The 26815-nt window shown below is 40.9% G+C and overlaps 1 protein-coding gene across 2 annotated transcripts; it reads right to left on the reverse strand.

Annotated features, from left to right (window-relative positions):
• On the reverse strand, positions 1-26815 carry LOC117234214 (protein numb). 2 transcript variants are annotated; one of them, XM_033495200.1, is made up of 10 exons: positions 26489-26814; positions 9353-9517; positions 8706-8777; positions 8372-8590; positions 7931-8117; positions 7458-7715; positions 6928-6948; positions 5971-6156; positions 5298-5815; positions 1-5065 (listed from the first exon to the last, which is right to left on the reverse strand). In XM_033495200.1, exons 1-10 carry the CDS (start codon positions 26561-26563, stop codon positions 4757-4759), a joined length of 2010 nt encoding a protein of 669 aa, XP_033351091.1. In that variant the 5' UTR covers positions 26564-26814; the 3' UTR covers positions 1-4756. The 2 variants fall into 2 exon arrangements, with proteins under 2 accessions (XP_033351091.1, XP_033351092.1); XM_033495201.1 differs by lacking the exon at positions 6928-6948 and having other exon boundaries at positions 26489-26815.

Here is a 26815-nt window from a genome sequence, read left to right on the forward strand (position 1 = left end):
TAATCACAACAGATATTATAATAAATCATATCTTTACAGAGGCAGATACATTGTAAAACGAACAAGGATACTTTCACGAAATATACACGCAGTCGTACATTGATCCAGGAATCGATCGGCGACACTATGTACAACACAACCACGGAAGCGTGTACGATGTCCTGTCGAAAGAATTTACAGACATCGCGATTCCACTTTCCTCAAATTTGGCACGCAGTGCACCTGTTCGTATATTATTTCCTTTTTTTATTTCTTCTTTCCTTATCCCAGTGTTTCACTGCCCTCGCATTCGACGATTTAACCAATCACAAATTCGCTAGTCTCGGTCGGAGAGAACGACACGCAGGAACCCGACGTTTTAGTCCTTACTTTCCACTTTATAATAAATTAATTTATTTCGTGTATTTACCTTTTTCGAAGTAAACGAAAGATCGAAAATCCGAACGAATGATCAGCGTACGTCGATATAGAGGGCAAAAGAAAACATAAAAAACAGAGGAGAAGAGAAAACAATAAGTACTTAAGGCGACGATATTATATAACGAATCGATATTGTATACGCGATTCCCTGTAGCTCGTTCTTCGAAGAGACTTCAAAAATCCGGAGCTACGTCAATGGAAACAAACATTCACGATGTCATTGGCATCGGTTCATTGACCGAGCCTTCCTTCGGATTAGTCGAATTATTTGGGTTCAGGTAACTCGACTAATCCGAACGAGGGTTTACCAAGTTCATTTCCAAATGAAAAACGACGAAAAGAAATATGAAAACAAAAGAAGAACAAGTTGTATTTGTATAATATTTAAGTACATGGATCAATCGACGTTCCTTCTCTCTTCCACGCGTGTCTTCTATACGAGTTTCGCGATAAGTACCTGGCGATCGGTTCGCGCTTATGCCAACTCGATAATCGTTCCTCTCCTTTCTTGTTTTCGTTTTATTTCATATTCTTTTGTTTTATTCTTTATCTTCCCTTTTGTGTCGATACTCGTTCGTTTTTTACTTTTGTTGCTTTTGATTTACCGGACGGACAGAAGGTGGCTCAAAAGATCAAGCTGAAACCTCGTCAAACGATCGAGAACGATATCGGACTGGATTCCTCCATATGACGAGCGTCGATTACGTGTTCCGTTTCATCATGTCGCGGTACAGTCTGTTCAGAATCGGTCGATCTCTCGAGCGAACGAAAATAACACCCATCGTTTCGTTTAGCCACTGATGAAACTTAAAATTCGAAATCTAACGTCCTTCCGTCCACTTGGGCTTTTATTTTATATTTGAATCGGCGCTAATCTTTAAATTCGAAGACCGTGGCGGAATTAAACACGCGTTAGAACGATAACAATGTCGATAGCTTACGACGTTGAGTGATAAGCAAAAAAAAAAAAAAAGAAAAAAGAAAAAATAGTTTTTAGGTTATAATTCGTTCCGAACAGACCATATTTTGACGTTATTAAATACAAAGTATTCCTAAACTGTAGAAGCAACGCGATTTGTGCTGAGAAACGCTACCGAACTATTTACAAGGATAACTTACAATCATAACTGAACGAAACCTCGGCAACGAAGAACGTTGTTTCTATTTGCGTTAGGATCATCGCCGGCTCGGTGAACATTTTCTTCTCGTATTCTTACACACATACTTTCACTCGCTCATTTTCTCCTTTTTCTCTCTTCGCCTGTTCAATTTTACTTCCTCTCCCTCGCCCTCTCCGTTTCTCTTGTTATCACTCTCTTCTCTTTTAAATAACTACTATTTATATACAATGCACACACACGATTCGTCGAAACGACGATCGAACACGTACCCTCTTTCTCGTCAACCACGAGAGATCATTCTAGTTATTGGCCCACCTCGTTTTACCCCTGTTCGATGTAAATCCCTCGCCATGATGTTACGTATGGTGTATGGTTTTTGTAATATCGTGCTCTCGAGTCTTTACGGCCGAGGAAAATTTCAAGGATAATTCTTAGGATAAGTTCAACGAATTGCGACGTACGTATTTCCATCAAATAGTAAGTAACTAAGTGCCGTCAGATGTAGCGACCGTCGTCGCTGTTTTACACGAGTAAAAGATCTCGCTCTATAAGCAGCAAGCCTTGTAAATTGCAACTCGAATGTATTTTACGAATCTCGTTATCTGTCATTTTCTTACCTTATCTTCCCTCCATAACCTTACTACTTAAGCCTTTGTCAAACTAATTCTCGGGAATTAGTATCTCTAGAACTTTTGTTAGAAACAACGAACACAGTTGTAGTCCTTACTGCACACATGGCAAGGGATTGAATCATCGTGGATCAATACACTTGGAGGAACGAAAAGTTGGAACGTAAACCGAAATGGAGACAAGCTTCAAGACGCGATAGTAACCCCGTGTTTATCTTTATATAGGATGTGGAGAGCGTTCACGTGTCTCCGTAATTGTTCAACAACCGACATAACTATGTAACAATCCGTAGTATTATATTCTTATTATAAATTCACGTTGGAACGCGACTCCGTATATCCGTATATCGTTGCTCTCGTGTTGGCTCGTGAAACGACTTTCGTGAATATTTTAGCTCTTGTTCTTTTATGTCGCTCTAATTTTTCTCTGTGCGGTTTCTTTTCATTTTGTTTCAAGCGGAAGCACCTTTCGCGTTCTAGTTGCGTGAATCGTCATCTAATGGCGTCACTTACAGACATTCTATGCAAACATTTTATATTTATCGTTATCGTATACCACATTGCTAGAGGATGTTGCATCTTTGTGTCTGGCAGAACTTTCGGTTACCCGCAGATATTTGGAACATGTGTGCAGACAATGTCTGTAGTGCCATACGCAGACAAATTATGCATCGTCGTCGTGATTCTGTAGCAGTGACAGTACGCGATTTCATAGAATATCATTGACTAAATTTCATCTTAAGAATTTTTTTGGAAATCTGTGAAACTTACGATTCTTTCCTGCGTCACAGCTACACAAAATCACAACGATGTTGCAACGCTTGTCCGTATTAAGCTTTTAATGTTAACACGATCATTGGAGTGCTTCGACCCGCTCGTACGTACGATATTAGACAACGATAGCGTGGAACGTAAGTACTGACTCTAGAAATTTTTTAACATCTAATCTTTTCTCTTAAGTACACTAAGTTGTATATGCGTGTGTTTAGGACTCGTCTAGTTAATTCTGCCGGCTAGAGAACGATAGACTCTGCGCTACCCAAGCTCGTAAACGCTTGCTTACGTTCCAGACGGGAAATTCGCAATTCATCGAGCAAAGTTTACGACAGCCGCTCGACCCCATCCTCGTCTTTAAGTACTGGCCACACCTCCGTGTATATCACAGTCCGTCATTTTGCTACTCAGTCGCGTCAGTCGTTTTACAACGCCTGGTTATCGGATTATGTAGGGCCACGTACAGAAATTTTATTTTTACTCGACTGCAACGCCATATCGCGAATCGAAAATTGTCCTTGGTTGCCTAAATTATTACCAAATACGTAGACGATGTATATATATCAATTCATTCCTTGCTGCATCGTGTCTCGAGGCCTAATCCGTCACAGACTTCAAAAATATTCAAAGCCCGGCCAAATCGAGTATGACATCTTAGTAATTAACAAATACGTACGCTCGTGTCTATCAATGTTATTCGAGAAATGAAATCTACTGAAAATCCCGACTGGCCCTAAATCGATCACCAGGGGCGGTATACGTCGATATATTTCTTTTCTGTCTTTATCTCTATTTATTCTCCTATCTAAAATTTTCCTTGCTCGTAATTAAGAAAACTTGTCAATTCCTGATATTTCGAGCTGGGTAAGTTCGACAGAATTTTTCATTCGCGGCCATCGACCGTTCGAAAAGAAAAATAACTTTTCTGTCGAGTCACGTTCGACACGTGAACCCGCGGTCGGACTAACTGTAAGCTACTAGCATCGCGTTTTCACGTTATATTTCTCGTAACTTTTACGTTATATATGTTTTTTTGTTTTTTTTTCTTTTTTCTCTTTTACTGTTATTTTCGACGAAACATCAGATTGGTGCAGCATAATCTTGGGTGCGTGGAAATTTCGCTTCATCATGCATAACGACGGTAACCGTATTCAGTCTAAACTACTCAAGATTATTGTACACCTCGTTTTATTAAGTACTTTCGTGATAGACATTTAAGTTATCGATACCAGCGACATAATCTAGCTTCCTTCACGAATAAGGTGCGATGACATCTAAAAACAGTATCGTGCGATCCAGGTCGATCGATCGACCCGAATCTCTTATTTAAATAAATCCACGTTCACTTCACCAACGCGATTGAACGCGTGGTCCCAAAAGACGCAATTTTAATTTACCTCCTTTCCCTGTCTCTTCTCTTTCGTATCCAAATTCGAGGTTATCGAGGCTATGTGTGCGTAATCTACTAATGTCTAAAAAACATCGTTTTTTTTTTTACGGGTACGTGTTTTGTGCTGATTTGCTGTTTATCGTCATTGCTACTAAACATATCTCTTCGAGATCGATACGTATATTCTCCGGCTCCCGCTCCTCCTCGATTCCTCGAGGTTTCTCGTTACATCGCACGATGCTTGGACCGTGTCGCCCGACCGGAAACTTCATTCGAGAAAACTTCGCGGTTTCATCGACGTTTGACGCGTTTCACGTGTAATACTTTCGGTCGTGCGAGAGGTCGAAGCGCGAACGGACATGGAGTCGTCACTATGTGTTAGAGCGGAAGTACTTGACAACGCTATTGATGAACTCCTGGCGCTACAATTGCACCTGGAACGCTTGAGTCGCGTTTGGCATTATGAAGGGGTTCGTCGTGCTCGATTGTCGCAGGTTTCTCGCCGCGATCTCAGCCCATTCCGCGTCAAACGGATCCGAAGGACCGGACCTGGTGGCCTGTCCCATCGCGGCCGAACCGAGCGACAGGGCTCTCGCGTGCAGCGGTGGCGCTCGTCGAGGACTCGTTTGTCCTTGAGAAGGAGATTGCACTGAGGGTGGCACCGAGCTGGTTATACTGCCTAACCATTGCTCTGGTTTGGGCAACGCGGCTGTCGTTGAAACAGATTGGACCTGGAACGATAGAAGAACGTTGTGAAATTCCGTTATTTGCCGACTCGAAGTTGGAAATTCTATAACGATCCTACAGTAGTCTAGCGACAATTATCGATACGCTCAAGAATCTAATTCGCATCGTCGGCATTTCTCTCCTTGACACAAACTGTTCGAAATGTAGAGAAAGAAGGTAATCGATAATTCCTACAAAGTATAAATCCGCGTCTCTTGACAATTCAAAATTGCTTACCGCTGATGTGGAAATAGTATTAGGTACTGAGGTTTGGCTAATCTGGCTAGTGTCGTTAACAATACTGCCAGACAAAGCCGGAGATACGGATGCCACGCTGGTGGTAGGTGAGTTTGTCTTCGAAATCATCACTGAAGCCACGGGAATCGGTGATCTATTCACAGCTGGCGTGGACACGTTCCCTAAGGAAGACGTAGACGCCGTACTAAAAGCTGGACTGGCCGAGGGTGGTGTTCCAAAGACACCAACGGTGGAGGTGGGTGCGGGAGTGCTCATAATTATCGGTGTGGGCGCGTTGGTTCTTGAAAGGATAGGACTGAGATTACTGGTTTTGTTCAGGATGGGCGTAAGCCTGTGATTCGAAGCTAAAACAGGCGATGGAGCTTCTTGCCAGCTGGGTCCAACATGGTTCAAATTACTGAGATCGTCGTTTTTGTCGTTATTGTTGTTGTTGTTGTTGTTGTTCAGACTCGGACCGTTTTGCAGTTTCAATTCGTCTAAGGAGTTACTGCTCGTCACTGTAAGACGATATAACGTTTCGTGATGTGATAAAATACAAAGTTATTTTTCTTAAGTAATAAATAACGTAAAAATCGATTGAATTTTTTTACCAACGCTACGTATACGATAAAAAAAGTTGCGTTACATTTTCCATGGCAAATTTGCGATATACCTAATGGAGTATTATTAATCGTAGTGCTAGTGAAGAGCTGCTTAGCAACAGTGCTTGTACTGCTCTGCGCAGGGATTGGTCCAAAGTCATCGCTGCTCGAGAGAAGCGAAAGCCCTTGTGAAAGTTGCTGACACATCGCTGAAACGCTGTCCTGGCCCGCAGGCGATATTTCAGGTATTGGACTAACTGTAAAAATAAGAACGGCATTTTAATACATCGAATACTCAAAATAATAAACATTGCTAACATACTAGAATTTGGTGCTTCGAACTGGTGCTTGAAACTACAGAACGCATGCTGCAGACACGTGAACACGTGTTAAGCGTCCAACAGTGATATACAAGATGTTAACAAACGGATAGTTCGGACAATTACAGATTTGTAATATTTCATGAACTGAGCGAACCGAATGCAGAATTATAGAAGAAGATAACGAGATAATTTCGTGAGCTGTGCAACATATAAACGGAATCGTGACTTACCAAAAATAATTTTCTTTCAAGAAAGTACGAGTACAAGCAGAAAACAGATCCATTATCGTGAAAATAGAAAATGCAATTTATTTGAAAAGAAAAAAAAATATAATCTATCTACGATTGCTTAATATCTAATATTTTCTTCGTCTATTTCGTAAAATAGTACAAACGTGTAAATGCCGAGTCATCGTATTTTTATATCGTGTGTAAAAACGAACTACGATTTGAGAAAAGAAAATTGAATGCAAGGAGGTACTTCTTAAAACGGAGACATTTAGAAAACTACAGGATCGTCGCTATCGCGAAGAACGTTTGAATTCTCTTCTCGTTTCGTCTACTCGCTCAACTCGTTGAACTATGAATAACATATCCTATAGGTACACTGGTATATTTGAACACAAGGGAGAAAACGAGCACCATTCAAGAACATCAAAGGAGGATCAGGCAATATGGACAATTAACAGAATTAGGGAATAATGACCTTCGTCATATCCTTCGAATTCTATTGCAAAAATGAAGAAGTATATTATTCGATGTTGGCAGTGGCTTAAATATGTTAATATATATGCAGCATATGGAAGAAAACGACTTGATAGAACATCTTTACGATCGAACCAAAGATCCTACGATATCTTAAAATAATCTTATAGTTAACATATAATTACAAGACTTTATCTGTACTAGATACTTTATGGGAATATTATTCGACATATTTATTATTCAATTTACGACGAATCCGCGGATTTCATAAACGTTTCACGATACTTTGATATCTCCAGTCTGTCTTTTATACATCGTAATTCTCTTTTTGAATGCCAGCTTATCAAATGTACTATCGCGGTATTGCACGCGTTGCACGTGAATATAATATATATGTACGTATGTATGGTGCTATATATATATATCGCGTATATTCGTTATATATTCAAAAATACACGATTCTATCGGACAAGATGGTCGTACGTATCTGCGTGATCGCTTCTTTACTGGAAATTATATTAAAAAGCTTACCTGGTGGCTTCAAAGGTACAATGTGAGAGATAGCAGATGGCATCCGTGACAAATCCGTCGGTTCCAGACTGTGACTACGTGTGCGCTCAAGATTACTAGGAAGATCGTTGATCCGTAAACTAAGCTGTCTTTTGAACGGCGATGCTTGGTTCAGTTGCGTAAAACCGCGGAAGGAACCTTGTCGTTCGAGCATCGAGGGAGTAGCGTGCGGTCTCTCGATCGCGAAAGGGTTGTAGACTTGTTTTATGGGAGGTACATCTGCGATGGAATCAGTGATCGTTAGAAACGTATTATACCTATATCTATATACTCGTTTTATTTCCATAACATCTTTCTCAGGCGAGAATTGTTTAGGATTTCGTTTAATTTTCGGTATTGTACGATTACATCGAGTCAATCAAAGGAATTACATGTATTTGTAGAAATATCGTTAGAAAATTGCGAAGAAAATGCGAAGAAGACGAGTGACTGACCTACGGCGCGTTCGCGCGAGTCCTGCAATCGTTCGGTTAGGGATGGCTGCCTGAAACTGCCACTCCTCGTGAAGGTTGAAGTTTTTGAATCGAACGTCATCGTGACGCCGCATTCCTTGTCCCTCCGTTGCTTTCTTTCCAGGCACGCGGCAAAAGCGCAACCCACTGCATGACTCAAACGCTCTCCCTGTAAGAACACGGTGAATAATAAGCGTTGACTCGTAATCGGCGAAACTCGCACGATAATATTACTTTCTTTTGTAATTTCCTAAAACATATCTTTCAAATAAACGAGGTAGATGGTTGAAACTATTTTTCTTCCAATTTTATAACGCGTTAACTTGCAATTTCAAAATGTTTTACATTTGGAAAAAACGTAACAAAAAGGAACCAGAAAGAAAGTTAACGAAATTTCCTAGGAAACGCGTCAGCGACACGTACCGACTCTTTCAACGCCAGAAACCCGTGGCACATCCAGCGTCTGGTCGTGCCGTCTCTACAAATGTAGCTGAACCCCTTCTCGTGATTTCGATCCGGAGCACAAAAGGAAACTTTCTCTATCGTCTGGTCGACGATCAGTCCTTTTGTCTCATCTTCAACGACCCGCAAACCGTCCCCTGATACGTGTAGCACTGCGCGTACCGGTCGCCGCCTCGAGTTCTGCAAGAATTTTATTATGCAAAGAATCGTTTTAATCGTTTTTAATCCAACCAGTCAAGTAGTTTCTTTATAAGGAAGATATTGGAATTGTATTAAAAGATTTTGTGTTACGTACCCTAAGTACTTTTAAAGCTTCCTCGCATACTTGCATACCCCTTGACTCGAACACCTCCACACATCCCAGGTACTGTACATTCAAAATCGATAGGATCAATCGATACGTACGAAGAGGATGGCGTTTGACGGATAAAGGGTGATTTGCAAGAATATAATAGAAATCAGAGCTAAACTATAGTCGCACAATTTTTATATTGAAATTCAAAGACGTTTCAATACGATAGAAAAAGCGACGATATCATTTCGAAGTAACATCTCGAAAATGTAGAGATGGTCTATCGAAATGGATGAAACTATACGTCATCGAGGGAAAGCATAATGGAACACTTGTTATTCGAGTATCGATTATCTGGATACGTGCCAATTTTACGGCTGTTGGCTGCCAGATTTTCGACTATATACGCGTTCGCAAGTTTCCGTGCATTCGACGTAGGAAAGCGTTTTCTTTCAAACGGTCGAATTCGTAATCCATGTTACAGGTACGTAAGTTTGGCGGAGTAAATGTCGAGTCTAGTCAGTAGATCAGTTAATAAAGCAAAATACGCGGCTTTGTCTGATATTAAAGATGTTTTTTGGAATAGAAGATGTCCATTTAAAATGAAAGGATTGGTTCTTAGAGCGATAATAAACCGTCGATTGTAGTACCTTAACGTGGAAAGCGCAGGTAGCTGAACGGACAGCCGTTTCGTCTGCCTGCCATTGATGAGGTTTACTCGATTCCGGCACGTGGGGATCTTTTCGCCGCCGAAAGCTATCGCGGAAACTTCGTCGAAGTCGGTCCATTCTTTTTCCCGGTGACCTCTCGCGTTTCTGCAATAATACGAAAAAAAGGACAATTAGTATTCTGCGATCGACCAAAGATCGATCAACGAGATGAAAACTGAACAGAGATTCGTTTCACCTTCTCGACTATTTTTTCCATTTTCCCCACGACGTATCAAAAGAGACCCAAAAAAATACACGGAACACAATCGCACGAGCAAACAGAAAAGAAAGGAGAGAACACGAGTAAAGGCTTGAAAATGTGCCGCAGGAAAAGCAAGATACAAATTGCGAAACATTTCTAGCATATATCTCAGCAACAGCCATTTTTTCTGACAAATTTTCTGTGCTATATACATGCGTCCAATTTTCCACCGATATTTCCTAATAGCCAATTGAACGCGGACCGAAGCATCGTTCTATTCCTTTTGTTTACTCCGACAGACAGAGAGAGAGAGAGAGAGAGAGAGAGAGACAGACAGACAGACAGACAGACAGAGAGAGACAGAGAGAGAGACAGAGAGAGAGACAGAGAGGGGAGTTTCTATTTTTTCCTAAGCATAAGCAGTCCACGATTCCTCGCAAAATACGCTCGACAAACATCCAAAAGATCTAGGAATCGAATCGGTTAAGGAAGAAGTTGGACGATCCTCTCCATATCCAACCGTAGATGCATTCTCCAACCGTCGTATCTTAGACTTTTAATATCGCGCGTCCCCTGCACCGACTATGGCGTTTCCGAAGATCGGCGAATATTCCCAGAGGTCGAGCACTTTGCTTCGTTTGCCTGATGAGTCGTTTAACGGTGGGCCTTGAGAAAAATAGAAGCCAGCCAGTGTCTGGCAACGGCGGCGAACAGAGTCCAAGTCGTACAATGGCCTGTGATCGAATCTTCGCCTCGGTTCCCAACGAATCTTTTATATCAGAACCCTCGACGAACTCTCCCCTAGTACGGAGCCGCGAATTTACCCTCCTAAATCGACACCCCTAAGAACCGGCCAACGAACCCAAGGATCGACATAGGTTGAGAAAATCTTCTCTCCGTTCCGTTTCCCTCTCTTTTCGATCCCTCCGTTTCTTTTCGTTTTGCAACCCGCTTTGCGTCTCTCCGTCGCAAAGATAAACAAAAGTTGTTCGTACAAATCGAGCGTCGATTAGTCCTTAAAAGGATAAGGTGCCTCAACTCGATTATCCTTTCCGTGCAAGACAAAGAGTACGTTTTATCGCTAAAAAGGTACATATTTTTGTCACAGTGAAAAAAAGAACTTCTTCGAGAAATCGTTCGAGATTTGATCGTTTTTTTATCGAAAGGTCTGCTATATACACCGTAGATTATTTAAACAATTTTTTCTGCAAGTAGTATTCTTCAAGAAAAGGTGGCAAATAGCTTATTTGAGCTACGTGCATGTAGTAAATAATTATGTAGCCGAATACAGTTCGAACGATTCGAATTCCCACGATAGATCAATATGAAAATAGATGGAATGTTTTGAAATAAGTAGAAGAACAGCAACATGATCTAACGATAAGACGTCTGCACGGTACTGTGTGTCTTGGTTAGACGTTCCCACAGGAGTTTATGTGCGCTTACCCACCGTGTGAAAGAAATTTTCGATAAGCGATACATATGCGCGTTCTTATTTTATCGACGAATCGATCCATACGATACGAAACAGACGTATATCGCGTACAAGTAAATAGAGGCACTTACTTGTTTCATTCAATTGTTTCGTTCAACTTAATTTTCGTCGGAATCGCTTACCAACGAAAGCACTTTGACGCAACTCTATTCCGACGTTTCTATATATAAACGTATTACTCTTGTAATACAATCTGTGCTTTTAGCAAAGAAATTGAGCAGCCACTGTTCTATCGTCGGAGAGAAACATTTTTTGTTCTCTTCGTTAAATGTTAGGTTGTCCGAAAAGTGTCTTTCTTTTACAGACCCGTCTTTTACAACGATGCATCTTTATACGAACACGAAACCTAATCTGACCTAAGATCTTTATTTTGATAGAACAAAATGGATCGTACGTTATTCGATAAAATAACATAAAACGGAAAATGTTGTTCGTCCGTTATTTCCTTATAGAACGAAAGAAACTTTTCGAGCCACCTAATAGTATTACGACATAAACTATGGTTACCTACTTACTATTACGAGCTATGTAGAAATCTAACTAATTTTGGAAGTGTTAATATCAATCGATAAGACGTATCGCAACATCAAGCAAAGAAAGGAAACGTTGGGAACATTTATCGCTTAACATCCTCGGATCGTTCACCTTTGTTCGTATTTCAGTCGTGAGATGTTACTCGTCGCGTTCAATTTTTGTCGGTGATCGACCAAACGTAGAAACGACGTTAGCTTCTCGATAGAGATAACGCGATGATCTTATCTCGCATTAAAAATACGGAAACGCGTTAACTCGATGTTACACGATCCATGTGAACCAGATAACATGTATCGACGAGATCATCAGAGCGTCATCCCCGTTGCTATATCGTAAATAACTCGTTCTCGACTGTGAATACGACGCGGAGCACGGGGATTCCCAAGCGAACGACCGCCTTTTAATTCCACCTTTTCACAGTGTCGCCGTTTATCCGACCAATCGAACAGAAAAAGTATCAGCCCCGAGTGATATCGCACCTCGGGATCCATGGTTCGTCGAGTTGCGAATGGTGGCGGATATGGGGAATGAATGGGAATGTAGGGCGAAAATTAACTCGTGCCGTCAATGCAGGAATGTTAGGGACGAATTTGACGTAATCGTTATTAGTAATCGACGTAATAAGATCATCTTCGAATTATTCGTTGAACGTTCAATCTATGGAATTTTGTCGAAGTTTATAGAACTGTTGGGATATTTATCCGCTGTTCGTATAAATATCGCGTTGTTACGAATCTATCTTTCTTTTTACGAAAGCCAAATGCTCTTCGCTTTTCATAAAGATTTTATCGGTCGAAATATACTACGTGTATATTGCGTGTTGCTTTGGCCAAGACGTTCTGTCCAAAGCTTACGAGGCTTTAAATTTCACGCACGTGGAATTCAAAACTCCCATGATCTATCAACGTTGATAAGCGATTTCCTACTGACAAACCTATCTATCTTCTAGAAAATTGTCCCAACAAGACAAATTATAATCGACAGGAAGATGATACAAAGGATAGGGTAAGCAGAATTTTCTTGCATAGATTCGACCTACGAAATATATTCAAATTCGAGACACACGAACCAGCATTTATCGTACGGTACGAAAACTTAAAAACAAATCTAAAAAATTATACGTAATCTGTTCTCATTTTGGATGAGAAACGAAATAAAATTGTTATTCCTCGAATGACGAAACTTCCATCCATGATATTACGACAACGTTTATTCGTTCGAAAATCCAGAACGCGATATTTGATCGCATCTCATGCGTGGTTTGCAGAAACGCGTTCCACGACCAAGCAAATATTGTCACGTACTTCCAACGATCCTTGCTCTCGACGATAGATCCCTGTTCGTGCAACAATAACGAAGCTCTCGCAGCTGTAACCACTGCGCACGATGATGAACCAGTTCGTGGACCGCTATGAAAATAATCGAACCGCGTGGCAACCAAACTCGAGGACGCTTTTTTCCATATGGAGATGGCGATCGCGCACGAGGACCGGACTAATGGTTAAAACGTGCGAAAGCGAGCACTCTTGATCCAATCGGATTACTCAGGCTGTTTGCTTAGCCTGCTAATAGGCTTACGAGAGAGTTAGAATCGCAACGGGCCAAGTGAATCGTCGCGATGAGGTTCGATTCACGCAAGATGACATCCACGTGCTGGTCCCTGAGCTCCAAACAGATAATCGTTTCGAAGAGAATCGATAAGTGGTCACGCGACATCGTATTATGTCGCTCACGTGACGAGAAGGCGATGAATTTTACTGGCGTCTCTTTCGATGCGAACTTTTTCGTTGGTTTGATTATTTAGCAGCAGAAGATAATATCGCTGGACGTGACAACGATGCCATAAAATGGATAAATAGCTTGCCCATTCTTTCCTATTGAATTTATCGAACTTCGATGTTGTATAAATTCGCGCCTCTTGAGAGAATACGTTTGATCTTCGTTTAATTGCACGAACGAAGCTTCAACGCGTATACGGGAGACATCGTATTACGATGTAATTAATGGGAAATGAAATATAAATATTCTTGATAAAATATAAATAAATCTATGCGTAGGTTGCACGGATTGATCGACGCGAGACTTATTTAAAACTGTCGTGTGTCTACGATGCTTGGATTCGTCGATTAAATTACGCTCGTTCATTGATTCGCTAATAAAAAACCATCAACGCCATCGTTTCGATATCAATGAATTCTAAATCAAGTTATACGCGTGAATATCGTGCTCTCGATCATTTACTCTCTGTATACGCGTGTCAAGTCTACTAGGTGTTACGTTCTAATTTGTTTGCCGTTGAATTTATCAAAATGTCAATTACAGAATGTTTTCAGAGAGAAATTTAGAGTCGACTAGATCAACTAACGAAACGACGACTGGACAAAAACAGGTTCCCGAATCGGATCGACGATGACTAAGGAAATAAGAAAGGATTCATCGTGTGAATCAGTGAGCGGGATCATCTGGCGCATTTTGTTCGACGTCTTCGACGATACTTACAACTTTCTTTTTCTCGAGCTTTACCCGTGAGTCGGACGATGAGTAACGTCTCGACCATCCGGAAATTGTCAGAAGGTTGCAACGAAATTCTCGCGAGGTACGAGCTTTAAAACGTAGTAGCGAGAGATTTCGTTACAGGATCATTTTAAAACGATTAACTCGGCGACGTTCTATTTTTCGAATTAATAAAATTAGATCGCAAACAAACCAATCTTTCGCATTTATCAACGAATTTCTTTAAAGTATTAAGCTTTACGCTTAAAAACAAAATTTCACGTTTCTTTCAAATTATAACGTAATAGTAAGGATAACAAGGACGAAATTTAAATAATCCTTTCCTGCTACTCGTTAGATACAGAAAAGATAGGGTCGCTTAACCTGTAATTATTCGCTACTTGAATAAAATTGCGTTTCGAGGGAGTCAAACCGATCCTTGAAGTCATATCTTCTTTGAAAGTCGTTCCTCGATTGTGTGTCGGACGCGCATCCACGTTTATCGTGCTATTTGATTGCAGGTCGAGCGTTATTACCCCTTAATGAAACCCACATCCTCGTGGTTATAGCATTGCCATGAGAAAACGGCTATTCGAAAGAAACGTCGTCTCCGACATTACAGCGATGTGATATTAAATGCAATTCAATGGTAATAGCTTCGTACGTACATACGTGAATATATGGAGTGTTTACGTTATTAGTTGCAAATGATTCGTTCCGACGATCGTTCTCTTAACGATTCCGAACGAAACGATCCTCGTGATTGATTCTGCGAATGCCGTTCGATGTTTTTACGAAGCTACTTTTACTCGATAGAAATATCGATGTAATCCCTCGGAATCTTACGATTAGATCGATAAATATCGTCTAAATAATTTTTTAATTTGACTCGAGGACTTCAACCTGTACTGGCGGAAAGACTTTCGAGATAGTAATTTTTCGCTCGTTTCGATGCGATAATATTCCCCTTGCGTCTGCAGATACGATTAGTCACTCGAAATTAAATTGCAATACACAAGCACAACACCGTTCTTATTACACATCTGATGACTCATTGTCAGCACTCGTTCCATACGGACATTTCGTCATAGTCTGTTTCCACTTTATCGGGAATGCACGATCCTTTGGACAAAACTTGCTTCGTCGTGAAACATGGAACAATCCGAAACGAGTTGCGATAAGTTTTGCATTATCGGAAGGACCGAATAATGAATTTAATTAATTTCTCGGATATAACGTTGTTGTAACTTATTTTATTTCGTTAGAATTTCAAAAGTCAAAGCAACGTTCACGTTATTTACGGTATATTCGACTTTCTTTCGCCGTATATCTTAATCTTTTAGTTTTTACGGCTATGGCCGATCCGCGCTTAATACGTTGACGAAGTAAATCGCCAATTGCAGGATGAGAAAGGAAAAGAATAAATTCGAATCGAGTTCAACAGCCTATTTCATGCCGGCGTTTCTTGCCGTCTTTTATCTCGTTAGAAACCACAGATTGTCGTATCCTTTCCACACGGTGGCAAACCGGCTTTTACATCAAGGAATAAATTTCTTTCTTATAAATTACATTAATTTCTTCAACGACGTGGTCGTTCTTGCCATCGAGCAAACTTCTTTCTAAGAGCGTCTTTAATATCGCTCGTTCGAGATGGGAGTGCCGTAAAGTCCACGGCTCGCTAACAGCAGGAAATTGCGGCGCTAGATCGACCTGCCTACGTTTTGACATGCACGACCCGTCTGCATGCACACATAATAACCGTACATGCATTCTCCAACCGCCATATTTCCTTTCACGCCTCAAGGTCGAATCTAGAGATCACCAGCTAACGAAGTTTGTCCGTAAAATATCATAAATACAAGAACAGGTAGCACGACCTCGCGCGCAATTATTCAGAATCCGACGAACCTCTCAACTTTAACGGGACCTATCGGCTTCTCTTGTATTTTCACGTGCAAGAACGGCCGAAGTTACGGAATTCTTTCGTCAAATGCACGCGCAAAAAGAGACTTACATCGATATATTTCTCAGTTTCGGAATTCCGATGAAATTCGATAAAACTACGAACGACATTTACCTTCGTAAATGTACGTGTATTGTCATATATACGTGAACACGATACAAGTATCCCTCAAGTATCGTTCGGATCGTGCCACTTTCAGTCGAAAAAGGCGCCGTCTCGAAGCGTCTGAAACGGTTGATAGTCCATGGCACGACACAGCTGTCCCTGACATATAAGCGGAACGCGTAGTAAAAACGGACCGTTCTAAAAAGAATCTGAATGGTTGTTTGGCACAGCTTCTCCTCGTGGCTAGGATTTCTTACTTTGGGGCTACGTGCCAATCGAAGGCATGGATCTCTTGGCCCCCGACTAGGTGTCGTGACCTAGAAAGGCGACGATGAGAGCCGGTATACATTCATGCAGCCCTATCAGTTCGTCGACCCGAGACACTGGATTCTGCCAACGTTTCTCAACTATTTTCAAGCCAACAGACCGCGGATTCTTGGGCATATGCGCCGGTGTTTTAGCAACTGAGCATCAAGAACCGTCGCTACTTCGAGAGCTATCGCTGCCTTGAGAAATCGACGTAATGGGTCGCACCGACCGGAGGAGAAGAGCACGCGTTTTTCCTTTTCACCCTCCGATGTTTTCGATTTTATAATATCAACGCGTTAACAGTTTGTAAAGTCAAATATAGTAAAGTAAAGTTTCAAGTTTAATATTTACTTTGATCCGTTGGTCGAACAATGAAACTTTGAAATTTGTTAACCCAAGGATTCTCTGTTTTTCTCTAGAAAACGTTTCAAAAGGAAATAAAAATCCGACGAATTGCAAATGAAACGAATACACGGTTCTATCTCGTGGATGACGCATTTAAAGTGGAAAATAGTATGGCCAGTGTTTTATTTCCCAGACTTTCCAACAAAACGCTTCTCTCACAACGTCGCGTTAATTACACTAATTACATTAACGTCGGAATAAGAATGTTTTCTTATAATTAACCATTGTTCCTCTTCGCTTAAAGGATACGTTCGATGGTATAATTGGCACAATTATTTTTTTTCCAGGTTACGAATGAGACAAGACTGTAAATATTACCTTGTTCTTCTCGCTAGATAAGATGCTGCTAACGCGACAGTCTCTCGCCATGTAACACGAGTGTCTTGATTTTCAAGCTCTTCTTCCAAATAAAAGATACTCGTTCGTTTGTATCCGTTATCGAAATATCGAAACGTTCGTCCTTGAAAACATAAACGAAATTGTTTAATTTCTCTTTGCCACTTTTCCAAGCGTGTATCCACGTAGGTATTTTGTACGTTTTCCAGGTTCCATATTTTCTTTCGTACGTGCAAGACAAAAATCGGAGATCGTCGGGCAACGACGTCGAATCGCGAAGAAAAATAGGAAGATACTCGTTACCTGAAATGGCAGCGAGTCTAACGATGACAAATATCTACGAGCGTCTATGAGTACTCGATCCTTTCACCGAGACAGGTGTTGCCGTGCACTGCGATGTAGGCAGACGCACATATGCATTACGATGGGCGGTGTTATTTACAGGACAATAACGCGAAAGCATGGTTGCGTCGCGAACGCGATTCAATTCCGTCTCGGCGGAACCAACACCGTGATTTACACCAGCAACGTTGAATTTTACCAATAGCACCGTGCGTCGAGCTGTAAACTACGTTTAAACAAGATTACTCTGTATCTACTCTATCTTATCTTTTAAATTAAGTTATATTTCTTCGATTAAACTTTTGCTTTCGTAAATACACCCCGATCTTCTCTTTGTTATTTCGTTTTATCGCGGTTTATTTCGTTTACTTCTCGATATTAACAATTTGCAATTTTAATTATTATCTACGCCGTGTATTATTTCCTTTTGTAAGTTGTTCAGGTTATTCGACGTGTAAACAGAGAAACTCGTGGATAAATTGTAAGGTAGAAAATATATTTAAATAGAAGCGTAATTATAAGTAAGAATACAATTTGAGCCGGTCACAGTCTTTTGTCTACACGCTGTCGATGGCTTCGGTGCTTGAGAAAACTAAAAAAGACCAGACGTAGAGTTTTCTTAGAAGTGGTGACCACTTCAACGTAAGTTACAAGTTAAATGGCTAAAATTAGCGGAAGTTACTTTACAAATGTCGATAACAATTCGCCTATTGCAAATCGATTAAAATCGAAAGACTGGGAATTTAGAAAATTTCGTTAACGATACTAGGTCGATCGTTCCGGACGTTCCCAATTTGAACCGCAACCTGCAAAATACGGAAAAATTCGGAAATTCCGCAAACGCCAACTTTTTCCCGTAATTTCAAGACACCTTGTAGAATTCCGGATCTCTTTCCCTTGCTTGCTATCAAGCGGACGGACATCGATGCATGTAGCACCAGTTATCCTTGAGTTCGATCCCCTCGTCGATCGTCTAGCAGTATGCGTGACCGTAAACGTAAGTACACATGTACTTGCCCGATTTGCGTCGATTCGATAGAATGCGTGTCACTCGCGTAATATAATTCGTACGTAATCGCAAGCGCCCCAACGAATTCGTCGTTCGAGTTATCTCTTCTTACGAAGCGTAAAATCCTCGTTCAGTCTGTTGTTCTCGACTGGCCGCAACGCTTCGATCGCGTTCAACGTCGAAGCAAATCCTTTCCTTCGTTCGATCCTCCTTCGACGTCACGTCGTGAATATTACACGCTACGTGGAAAAATCACGGCCCCGAGTGCACGCATTGCGGTTACGCGGAAACGTCGACGAGATTCGTTTATTTTTTTTATCGCGAAACGAGCTCAGAGTATGTCATTTTGTAAAAAGGTTTATTATCAACGATAACGATGTTATCGTTTTATAGAAGCTTAAATATGAAAACTTAAAAAACGTGCAGGTGTTTCCTACGTTCGTCGTACGCGAACGAGTAAGCCAAAGCGTGAACTGAAATTATTTCATAAAAGTAACGATACCGTACTTTGATTAGTTCGTAAATACGTACGTACCAACGATAAGTAAGGAGACTTGAAATCTTTGAGTCAACGATACGCTGGAGAGATTTTACGTTCGTGTTGTGTTTTAAGTGTTTTCAGTACGTTTATCGGTTATTCCGTGTATTCTTATTCGTAGAATTTACAACTACGTGTCATATCCTTCGGTATTAAGTTTCAGTAAAGTAATTTTAATAAGGTAGATAAATTTGACCCGTAAGCAAATCGTGAAAGATATAAGCAGCCCGAAGATAAACTGCGTCTGTAAATTTCCAAGAACTATTACAATTTTATACGAAGCAGTCGTTACCTAGATGCTATCTAACTGTTTTATCCAACCGTTTTCCAACTCTTCTTCTAACGCGCAATAAGACGAAGTTGTCGTCGAATTCGAAGAAAAAATTGTTACAAATTTCGACAGACGTATCACCTTTGAATTCTGTTTGTTCCATCTGAAATTATTTTCCTTTGTCTTATAAATGTAACAACGAGTACATTTTACCTTCGACTATCCAGCAAAGCCGTACGACGTGTAACGCGATTAAATTCGATCCATATCTGTCCGAATAATAAATACACGAGGATACGATCGATTTGCATGTTGTACGCGAACTTCGATTCTTTACACTGCAAACTTAACGGTTAAAATATCTTAAAATTTGTTGTAAAACGTTTTCGTTATATTAACGATTTTCAAGTTACTTGGCTCGTCTTGTTTAATGTACAAATACCTTAGATTTTCTTCGCTGAATGTTAGCGTGTAACAAGACCGTGAGATAGAAGACATCCACAGAAATGTGGGCGAAGTTTCTCCTGTCACGAAGAACCTGTTTGTATCCTTGCGGAACAACATTCGCGAAACTTTAAACTTGTTCGAAAGTATCGCGAGACTTCTCCGAAATCGTCCGATGCATCGTTTGTCAGATCGAAAGAAAATTTCACGAATCGTTGAAATTTTTCCTCGAAATCGGCGTAATAAATTCCGTTTCGTTTCGATCGAAATAAAAGCGCCATCGTTACGCTTTATAGATCGATCGTCTATTTAAAAAACGACGATGTATTTAGCGGCGGTATAGAAAATCGCATTTGTACGAGCGCGATCCATCATGATCGTATTAAACTCGCTTTATTAGCTTGGTTCGACGTGCTCCAGTTGAGGATGAACTTCATTACGATCGTCTTGCATCTGACTCAAGTTGCACGCGCGATAATTGATCGTAATAAACACAATGAAGAAAGTGCGATGGAAACGGATCAATGTACGCTATGATTCTCAGATACGTTGCGCAAAATTCATTCACGGATATATTTCGCCGTTGTATCTCAAATTGTTTCAAATACGCAAATATATATGTCGGAGGCAGGTTGGCACTTGGGCGTTCGACGAACCTTTACTTACTTTACCGTCGCGAATGTAGCCAATCTCTATCAGTACGCGTGTGGACACTACCAGACGCTACGCGTAATGGTAATAGGATGGTCGGGATGATGGTGACAGCGAATTCAGGTTCGACAACGAATCCACGGTCTACGGGAGGACTTGTATCAACGTGCTACTCGATTCGGGTAACTTCCCGATAACTCAATCGTCCAACGACTCACTAACTAACTGACTAACTCTAACTCTCACTCTGACTCCGTCAATCCAAAAGAGGCTGCCCTTATATACTCCTGTCCCCGCTTCTCGGGTTAATCTTTGTTTTATGGAGAGCCATATAATCGTTTCATACCTCTGTCAGGTACATGTCCCTTCCGTGACCGTGGCTACGTCCAGTGACCTGCCATGTCACTTCGAACCCAAACCCATCGTCATAAAATCAGATTGGAACATTAAGACTATTTCTTATTTTTATTACTTAAGGACGGCTATAGTAAAAGTCTGGACTAGTGTATTGGGGTTTGTCCCAACATTCCGGACGGGAAATCCCGCTGTCTTTTCTTCTCCGACATATAATACTTTACGTTCGTTTCCATAATCGTGGTAAATACAGGGTGGTCGGTAACCGGTGGTACAAGCGGAAAGGGGGTGATTCTACGCGAAAAAAGAAGTCGAAAATATAGAATACAAATTTTTCGTTCGAGGCTTAGTTTTCGAGAAAATCGACTTTGAATTTTCGCTCGGTACGCGTGCGATACGTTATAACGGATCTCACTGTAGATCATTGTCTCGATGGATATTATCGCGGTTTAAGTTTGTTTCTGCCGTAACGGAAAATTAGGAATACATGATGAAATAATATGAAGTAATCGTAAAGTTTATTATTACAAAAATTGCAGAAAATGTTGCAGTGAAATCCGTTATAACGAGACGCGATAAAGTGCACGCGTACCGAGCGAAAATTCAAAGTCGATTTTCTCGAAAACAAAGCCTCGAACGAAAAATTGTTATTCTATATTTTCGACTTCTTTTTTCGCGTAGAATCACCCCCTTTCCGCTTGTACTACCAGTTACCAACCACCCTGTATATCGAACCGATCGAATACCATTAATCTCGTACGACACGGTCATTTTTAAATCACGAAGCAACAAAAACCGATACGATTCATATACTGCCCTGCCGGTCTTTCCTCCGTTTCGCAAAAACATCGATTTAATCGTTACTACGAACAATACCGTCGAAGGATAAGACGAAGAGTGATTTTAATTTCTCATAGATTTAGCACGAGAAACGAACGTTGTTCGAATGAAAAGATGAAAAATGATTAGAAACGATTAAACTGTATCACATCCGGCGAAGATTACGCGCAGTTACCTCTAGTTTGGTAACGTTCGTAAGATTTTTTAATCGCGTCTCCGCAATGATTACGCGCGCGTATCGCGATGGAAAGCGTCGCGTCGTATCGTCACGATCGAGTGAAAGCGACTACTCTCTCGAGATGCGGCTCGAGAGCAGCCAAGGATCGGCCACTTCGATGCCGCCAGGGAACGTTTCAACCAGTTTTAACCAGGGGTTGCCTTTTAACTAGAAAGATCGCAAAGTATCCCTCGACTTAGGATCCTTTTACAACGCTGCTGGAATTTTCACTTCGTCGTTGAAAAGTTTCCCATTTATCTCGAAAGGATTTCGTCTACTTCTGTTACTTTAAAACCTTCGACGACAATTAAAAGTTCAGTACCGTTTAGAGTCATTGTCAAACACAATTGCGCTAACGGTGTTTCAGACAGGTTTCAGCGCGTTTTATGCGTTCACATTTGAAACGTAAACGGTGTAGCTATATCTTTCGAACGTTCTTTGAAAGTTACTCGACTTGATAATTCGTAAATAATTTACTTCTATCCGGATAATAATTCTCGATAAGATCATCGTTACGATGTAAAGTTTTCGACAGTTTTACAGAAGACTTTTCTTTTACTTCGTTGTCCGTGGAATGTTTAGTGCTCTCGGTTCGTCTTTTATGAAATACGATAAAAGATCGTCGAAAGCATCGGGCGAGACGCTGGATAAATTTCTTCCGTCCGTTCTAGATCCAGTGGCATTCGGTTGGCAAGGCAATTCGCCGGCGACGTGGCGGTAATTTCTTCGACTAATGGTTCGCATCGCTCTTCACTTTTAGCGGAATTAAATTCTAACGAGATCAGAAGGTAAAAGATTGTACGATTCTCTGATGAAAGAAATTGGTGGGAGAAACATGGTCATCCGTGTGACTCGTTAATCCCCGTCTAAGCGAGCGAACAACCGTAAAACGGCGAATGCTACCGAGAAAGATAATTACACGGATGTAACTTGTAACGTAAAAACGCGATTCTCTCGTGTAATTTCGCATTCGTAGATTATGGTCGCGTATTATCTTGACGTATCGAAGCTTCGATGAATCGGGAAACCGATCAAATGAAATCACGCGGTTTTCTTTGCTTCGATACGATGCAACGATAATTTCAGACAAAATGGTAGGAAACGAGAGATATCGTCCTGCTTCCTTCGAGTTCGCTTTGCAAAATGTATCTCGAAAGGATTAAGAAGCACGAGAGAAAAAAAGTTTCGACTTCTCTTGCGAAGAGTTTCGGTTTAAGGATAAGAAGTTCGAAACTGCGAAACTTAACTTGTCGAGGTTCTCACGTATCTTATCCATTTGTCTCAATTATTTTCCTTCCGAGGGTGTTCTATATTTGTACGAACTAATGCATGCAACTACTCTCGACAACTAAATCTCGATGGAAAATATTTGCGAAATATATACGATCGAGTTAAAACGAACAACTCGCCAAAGATATCTAATTACGCAGGCGTAATACATATGTATGGCTTTTTAAATAAAACAAACACCTTTTGCTTTACACGCTGCCTTTTTTGTCCGTCTCCGTTCGTCCCCGTTCCGCCGATCCTCGTCTTAACGCAGGTTCGTTAATAACAATCAACCTCGATGTCACGGATTGCCTGACCGACGCTTTCTCTTCCAACGGTCATTAATTAACCATTACGCAAATGACAATTAGTAACGCAAACCGCGTAACCTTGAATGAAAAATCCTGAAAACGGTAGCGTTCGTTAATAGCATCGTGCCGCAACACGCGAACGCACGCGAATGCAGGCCAACGTCGACGATTGTTCGAAACACCGTAGGTTTCGCTTTTCTTCAACGAGAGAGCGATAAAATTTCACAGTCGACACAGTTCGAGTTTCGCCTTCGAAACGAATGTCCGTTCAGCTTGCGGTTTACGGTTACTCCGCAAAATTTTCAGCCGATATATCGAACAAAGGTATTTAAAATCTGCAAAAAATGTTCGTTTCGTTCCGTACAACAGCTTACAGTTCGTTTCCGTATAACAGCGTGTGCGAATGTTTCGTAAAAGTAACTGCGTTTACTCGTCCGCTTGTAGTATCGGTAAGACAGACGGCCTAAGACTTTTGCACGGTATATTACACGCAAAGCCTCTTGTGCAGCCGACTCGAAGTCCTCGAGGAGAATTTATCAGAAAGCCGTGTGTCAGTAGGAATTCTCGGAACGGTGCTGTCCCTATTACAGGCGAAGATTGTTCACAGATATGCATGAAACTACGTAATCGTGATTCGTAATGCACCGTGCATCAGAGAAGTGGTAAAGATTATGTTAATGGCGAATCTTCAATTTTGTTGTTCCTTGTTACTCGCTGTTGTATCTTTTTAAAGCGAACGCTCGTTGTGTTTAATCTGTTAACGTTTGAACACACGAACGATGCCGAACGTTCGATATAAAAATTTAACGTGTGTTTGGCGTGAAAACGAAACCGCGTGTAAGACTCGAGTATTACATAAAAAATAAGGCGCTATTGGCACTCGACGCAACACCAACAACTGCGATGCGAATAAAGAGAAGAAAGAAAAGACCGTTTGATCGACGGTTGGTCGACCAGTCTTCGAAGGATCTTTGCTACTTTTCAAATTCACTGCGTTCTGTCGATGCGAGTGACACGACAAGCAGCAATTAGACGACGATGCAACGCGAAGCATGTGTTTGTAATTTGTAACGCGAAACAAACTTATTAACACTTCTATCGTGTTTGGATCTACACGACTCGATAGCGTCGTTAAATCGATACATACTTTGGTAGCTTTGTTCCGAAATTTATCAGTCTCGGATCATTTAATTTCATTTACTTTATACGCATGCGAATGGATTTTTCACCGGTTTCGCTAAAAATCTAACTAGTCGTAATTGCTATGCGATCGGTACAAGCTTTTACGTAAATGAGTATGTAATTGGCGAGTTAATATTGGACGAACAAATCGCAGCGAAATTATCATTTTTTATCGCGAAAGATGGGAGGAAAAGGACGATATAATCGTGAATGGACACGAGCCGAACGAAAAATTCAAGGGATCCGAAATCTGGGGAATAAAATGGAATGCAAGCGACCTTCATCGTGACCTTTACAGGACCAGTTTGATCCAGTCCACGAAAATACTCATCCGCCCACGACGAAGGCCGAATTTAATACGCGCTTGAATCGAAGAAGTTCGAAATCAAACGCCCTAAGTAATATTTCATAAAAATTGTTTTTCTTGGACAAACAACGGAATCCAGTTTCGCTGCTTCGGACAGTTTCACCGCACCGAAAGCTTTACTTTTTCGATATGTTTACTTCGTCTACACATCTTTCGGTTTCTTTACATCTTTTTTCGTATTTTACGTAGGAAGATGTAGCATGGACGTCTCTGTGTCTGTGTCGGAACCTATCGATTTTTGAACTTTTACTTTTTAATGTAACCATTCATATTATTGACGCTATTATTTGTATTATTAAGCTAAAGTGTATATATATATATATATATATATATACATAAAGAGAGAAATACATTTTGCTAATGGTATGAAATCGTTCGTTCCTCGTATACTGGTATTCGCTGGTTCTCGTTAAAGCCTATAGTCCCAATTTATTGTACACAACCTTCAAACGATATTCTTATAAAAAATTCTGATGCTACGGCTCAAAAGCAATTTCTTATGCTTTCTCTGTTAGAGTCTTTTGCCGCTTGAATTCTAAATATCTTACTCAAAATAATTAGAACACCGGCCATCTGGATAATTCAAGAAAATAATTGCAATTTCGAAGATGGAACGGTCGGCTGTCGTAATATTTGCGCTAAACGGACAATTTAAAGAAGTCGTTGAAACTTTCGAAAATATCGATTATATTCTTAAGTGATAAAATCAACCGAGTAGAGGGTCTGCTAATTATTTTTAGGAACATTTGTTATTACTTCTGACTCACGATACGTATTTATGATCTCGATAAAATCTTTAACGATAATAAACACGATCGCTGGAAATACGTAAAAATTGGACGTTTCTAAGAGTATCCCACATCTTTTCTATTATTCTATGGAGTTTCGAGAAAGTTTCGCTCTTATCGGCAGTAGGAGAGTAGAAGAAGAAACATACGAAAAAAGAATGTTTCCCGTTTTAGATTTTTCGTGTTTAGAATTCGCTCAAAGCGAAGGAAAGATTTTCTTTTACTTAAAAATTCCCCAAAATTGGTCGATTCTGATCTAGTACTTACGATCGTTACCACGTCACTCGATACTGTAATTGGTATTAATTTTTATACGCGGCCCATCCCCTTTTCAAATTCTAATTTTACACGAAATATCCCCTATCCCATCTAAAAAGCTCGACCTGCCTCCTTTACGATAGTTTCTAAAATTCTGACCAAAGCGATCGACGCAAGCATATCGGCGGTTGAGCAAAGTAAAAGGCCGAAAGTGCGCGGTGGAAGGTCGAGAGGCTTCAAAGGCCGAACGACTCTGGAGGATGGAGGAACACGTAACACGCGAAACAACGTGTATACGCTCCATTTAACGATATTGCATCGAGAGAGGCGTGCACGTCACACGTGGGCATCTGCGAGAGTTATCGTTGACGTAAAACAAGATCGCGAACGTACCGAGAGGCGAAGACCATTTCCAGCATGGCTGGTAGCTCTCTCGAGCGGCTGGTGGGCGGACGGGTGGTTTCCCATTTCTCCTTTGGCCTCGATGTTTTCACAACGCGCAGTAGCGACCGCGTCAAGTATCCAAACACAACGTCCCGTGCCTCGTCGTTGGTTGTTTCCCTCCGTACACCATGCACAGTGACGATATCATCGAACGTCCGTGCACTTTGCTTCTTTTCCTCTATGTCCACGGACGTTTTTCACGATCGTCGTTTATTCTCGTCCATTAATTTCTCCTTCCAACACTTTCTTCCGCACTGTCGCTATTTTCTTTAACGC

Source organism: Bombus vosnesenskii, unplaced genomic scaffold (genome assembly GCF_011952255.1).
Source record: "Bombus vosnesenskii isolate JDL3184/JDL3185 unplaced genomic scaffold, Bvos_JDL3184-5_v1.1 scf7180000013302, whole genome shotgun sequence".
NCBI classification, from domain to species: Eukaryota; Metazoa; Arthropoda; class Insecta; order Hymenoptera; family Apidae; genus Bombus; species Bombus vosnesenskii.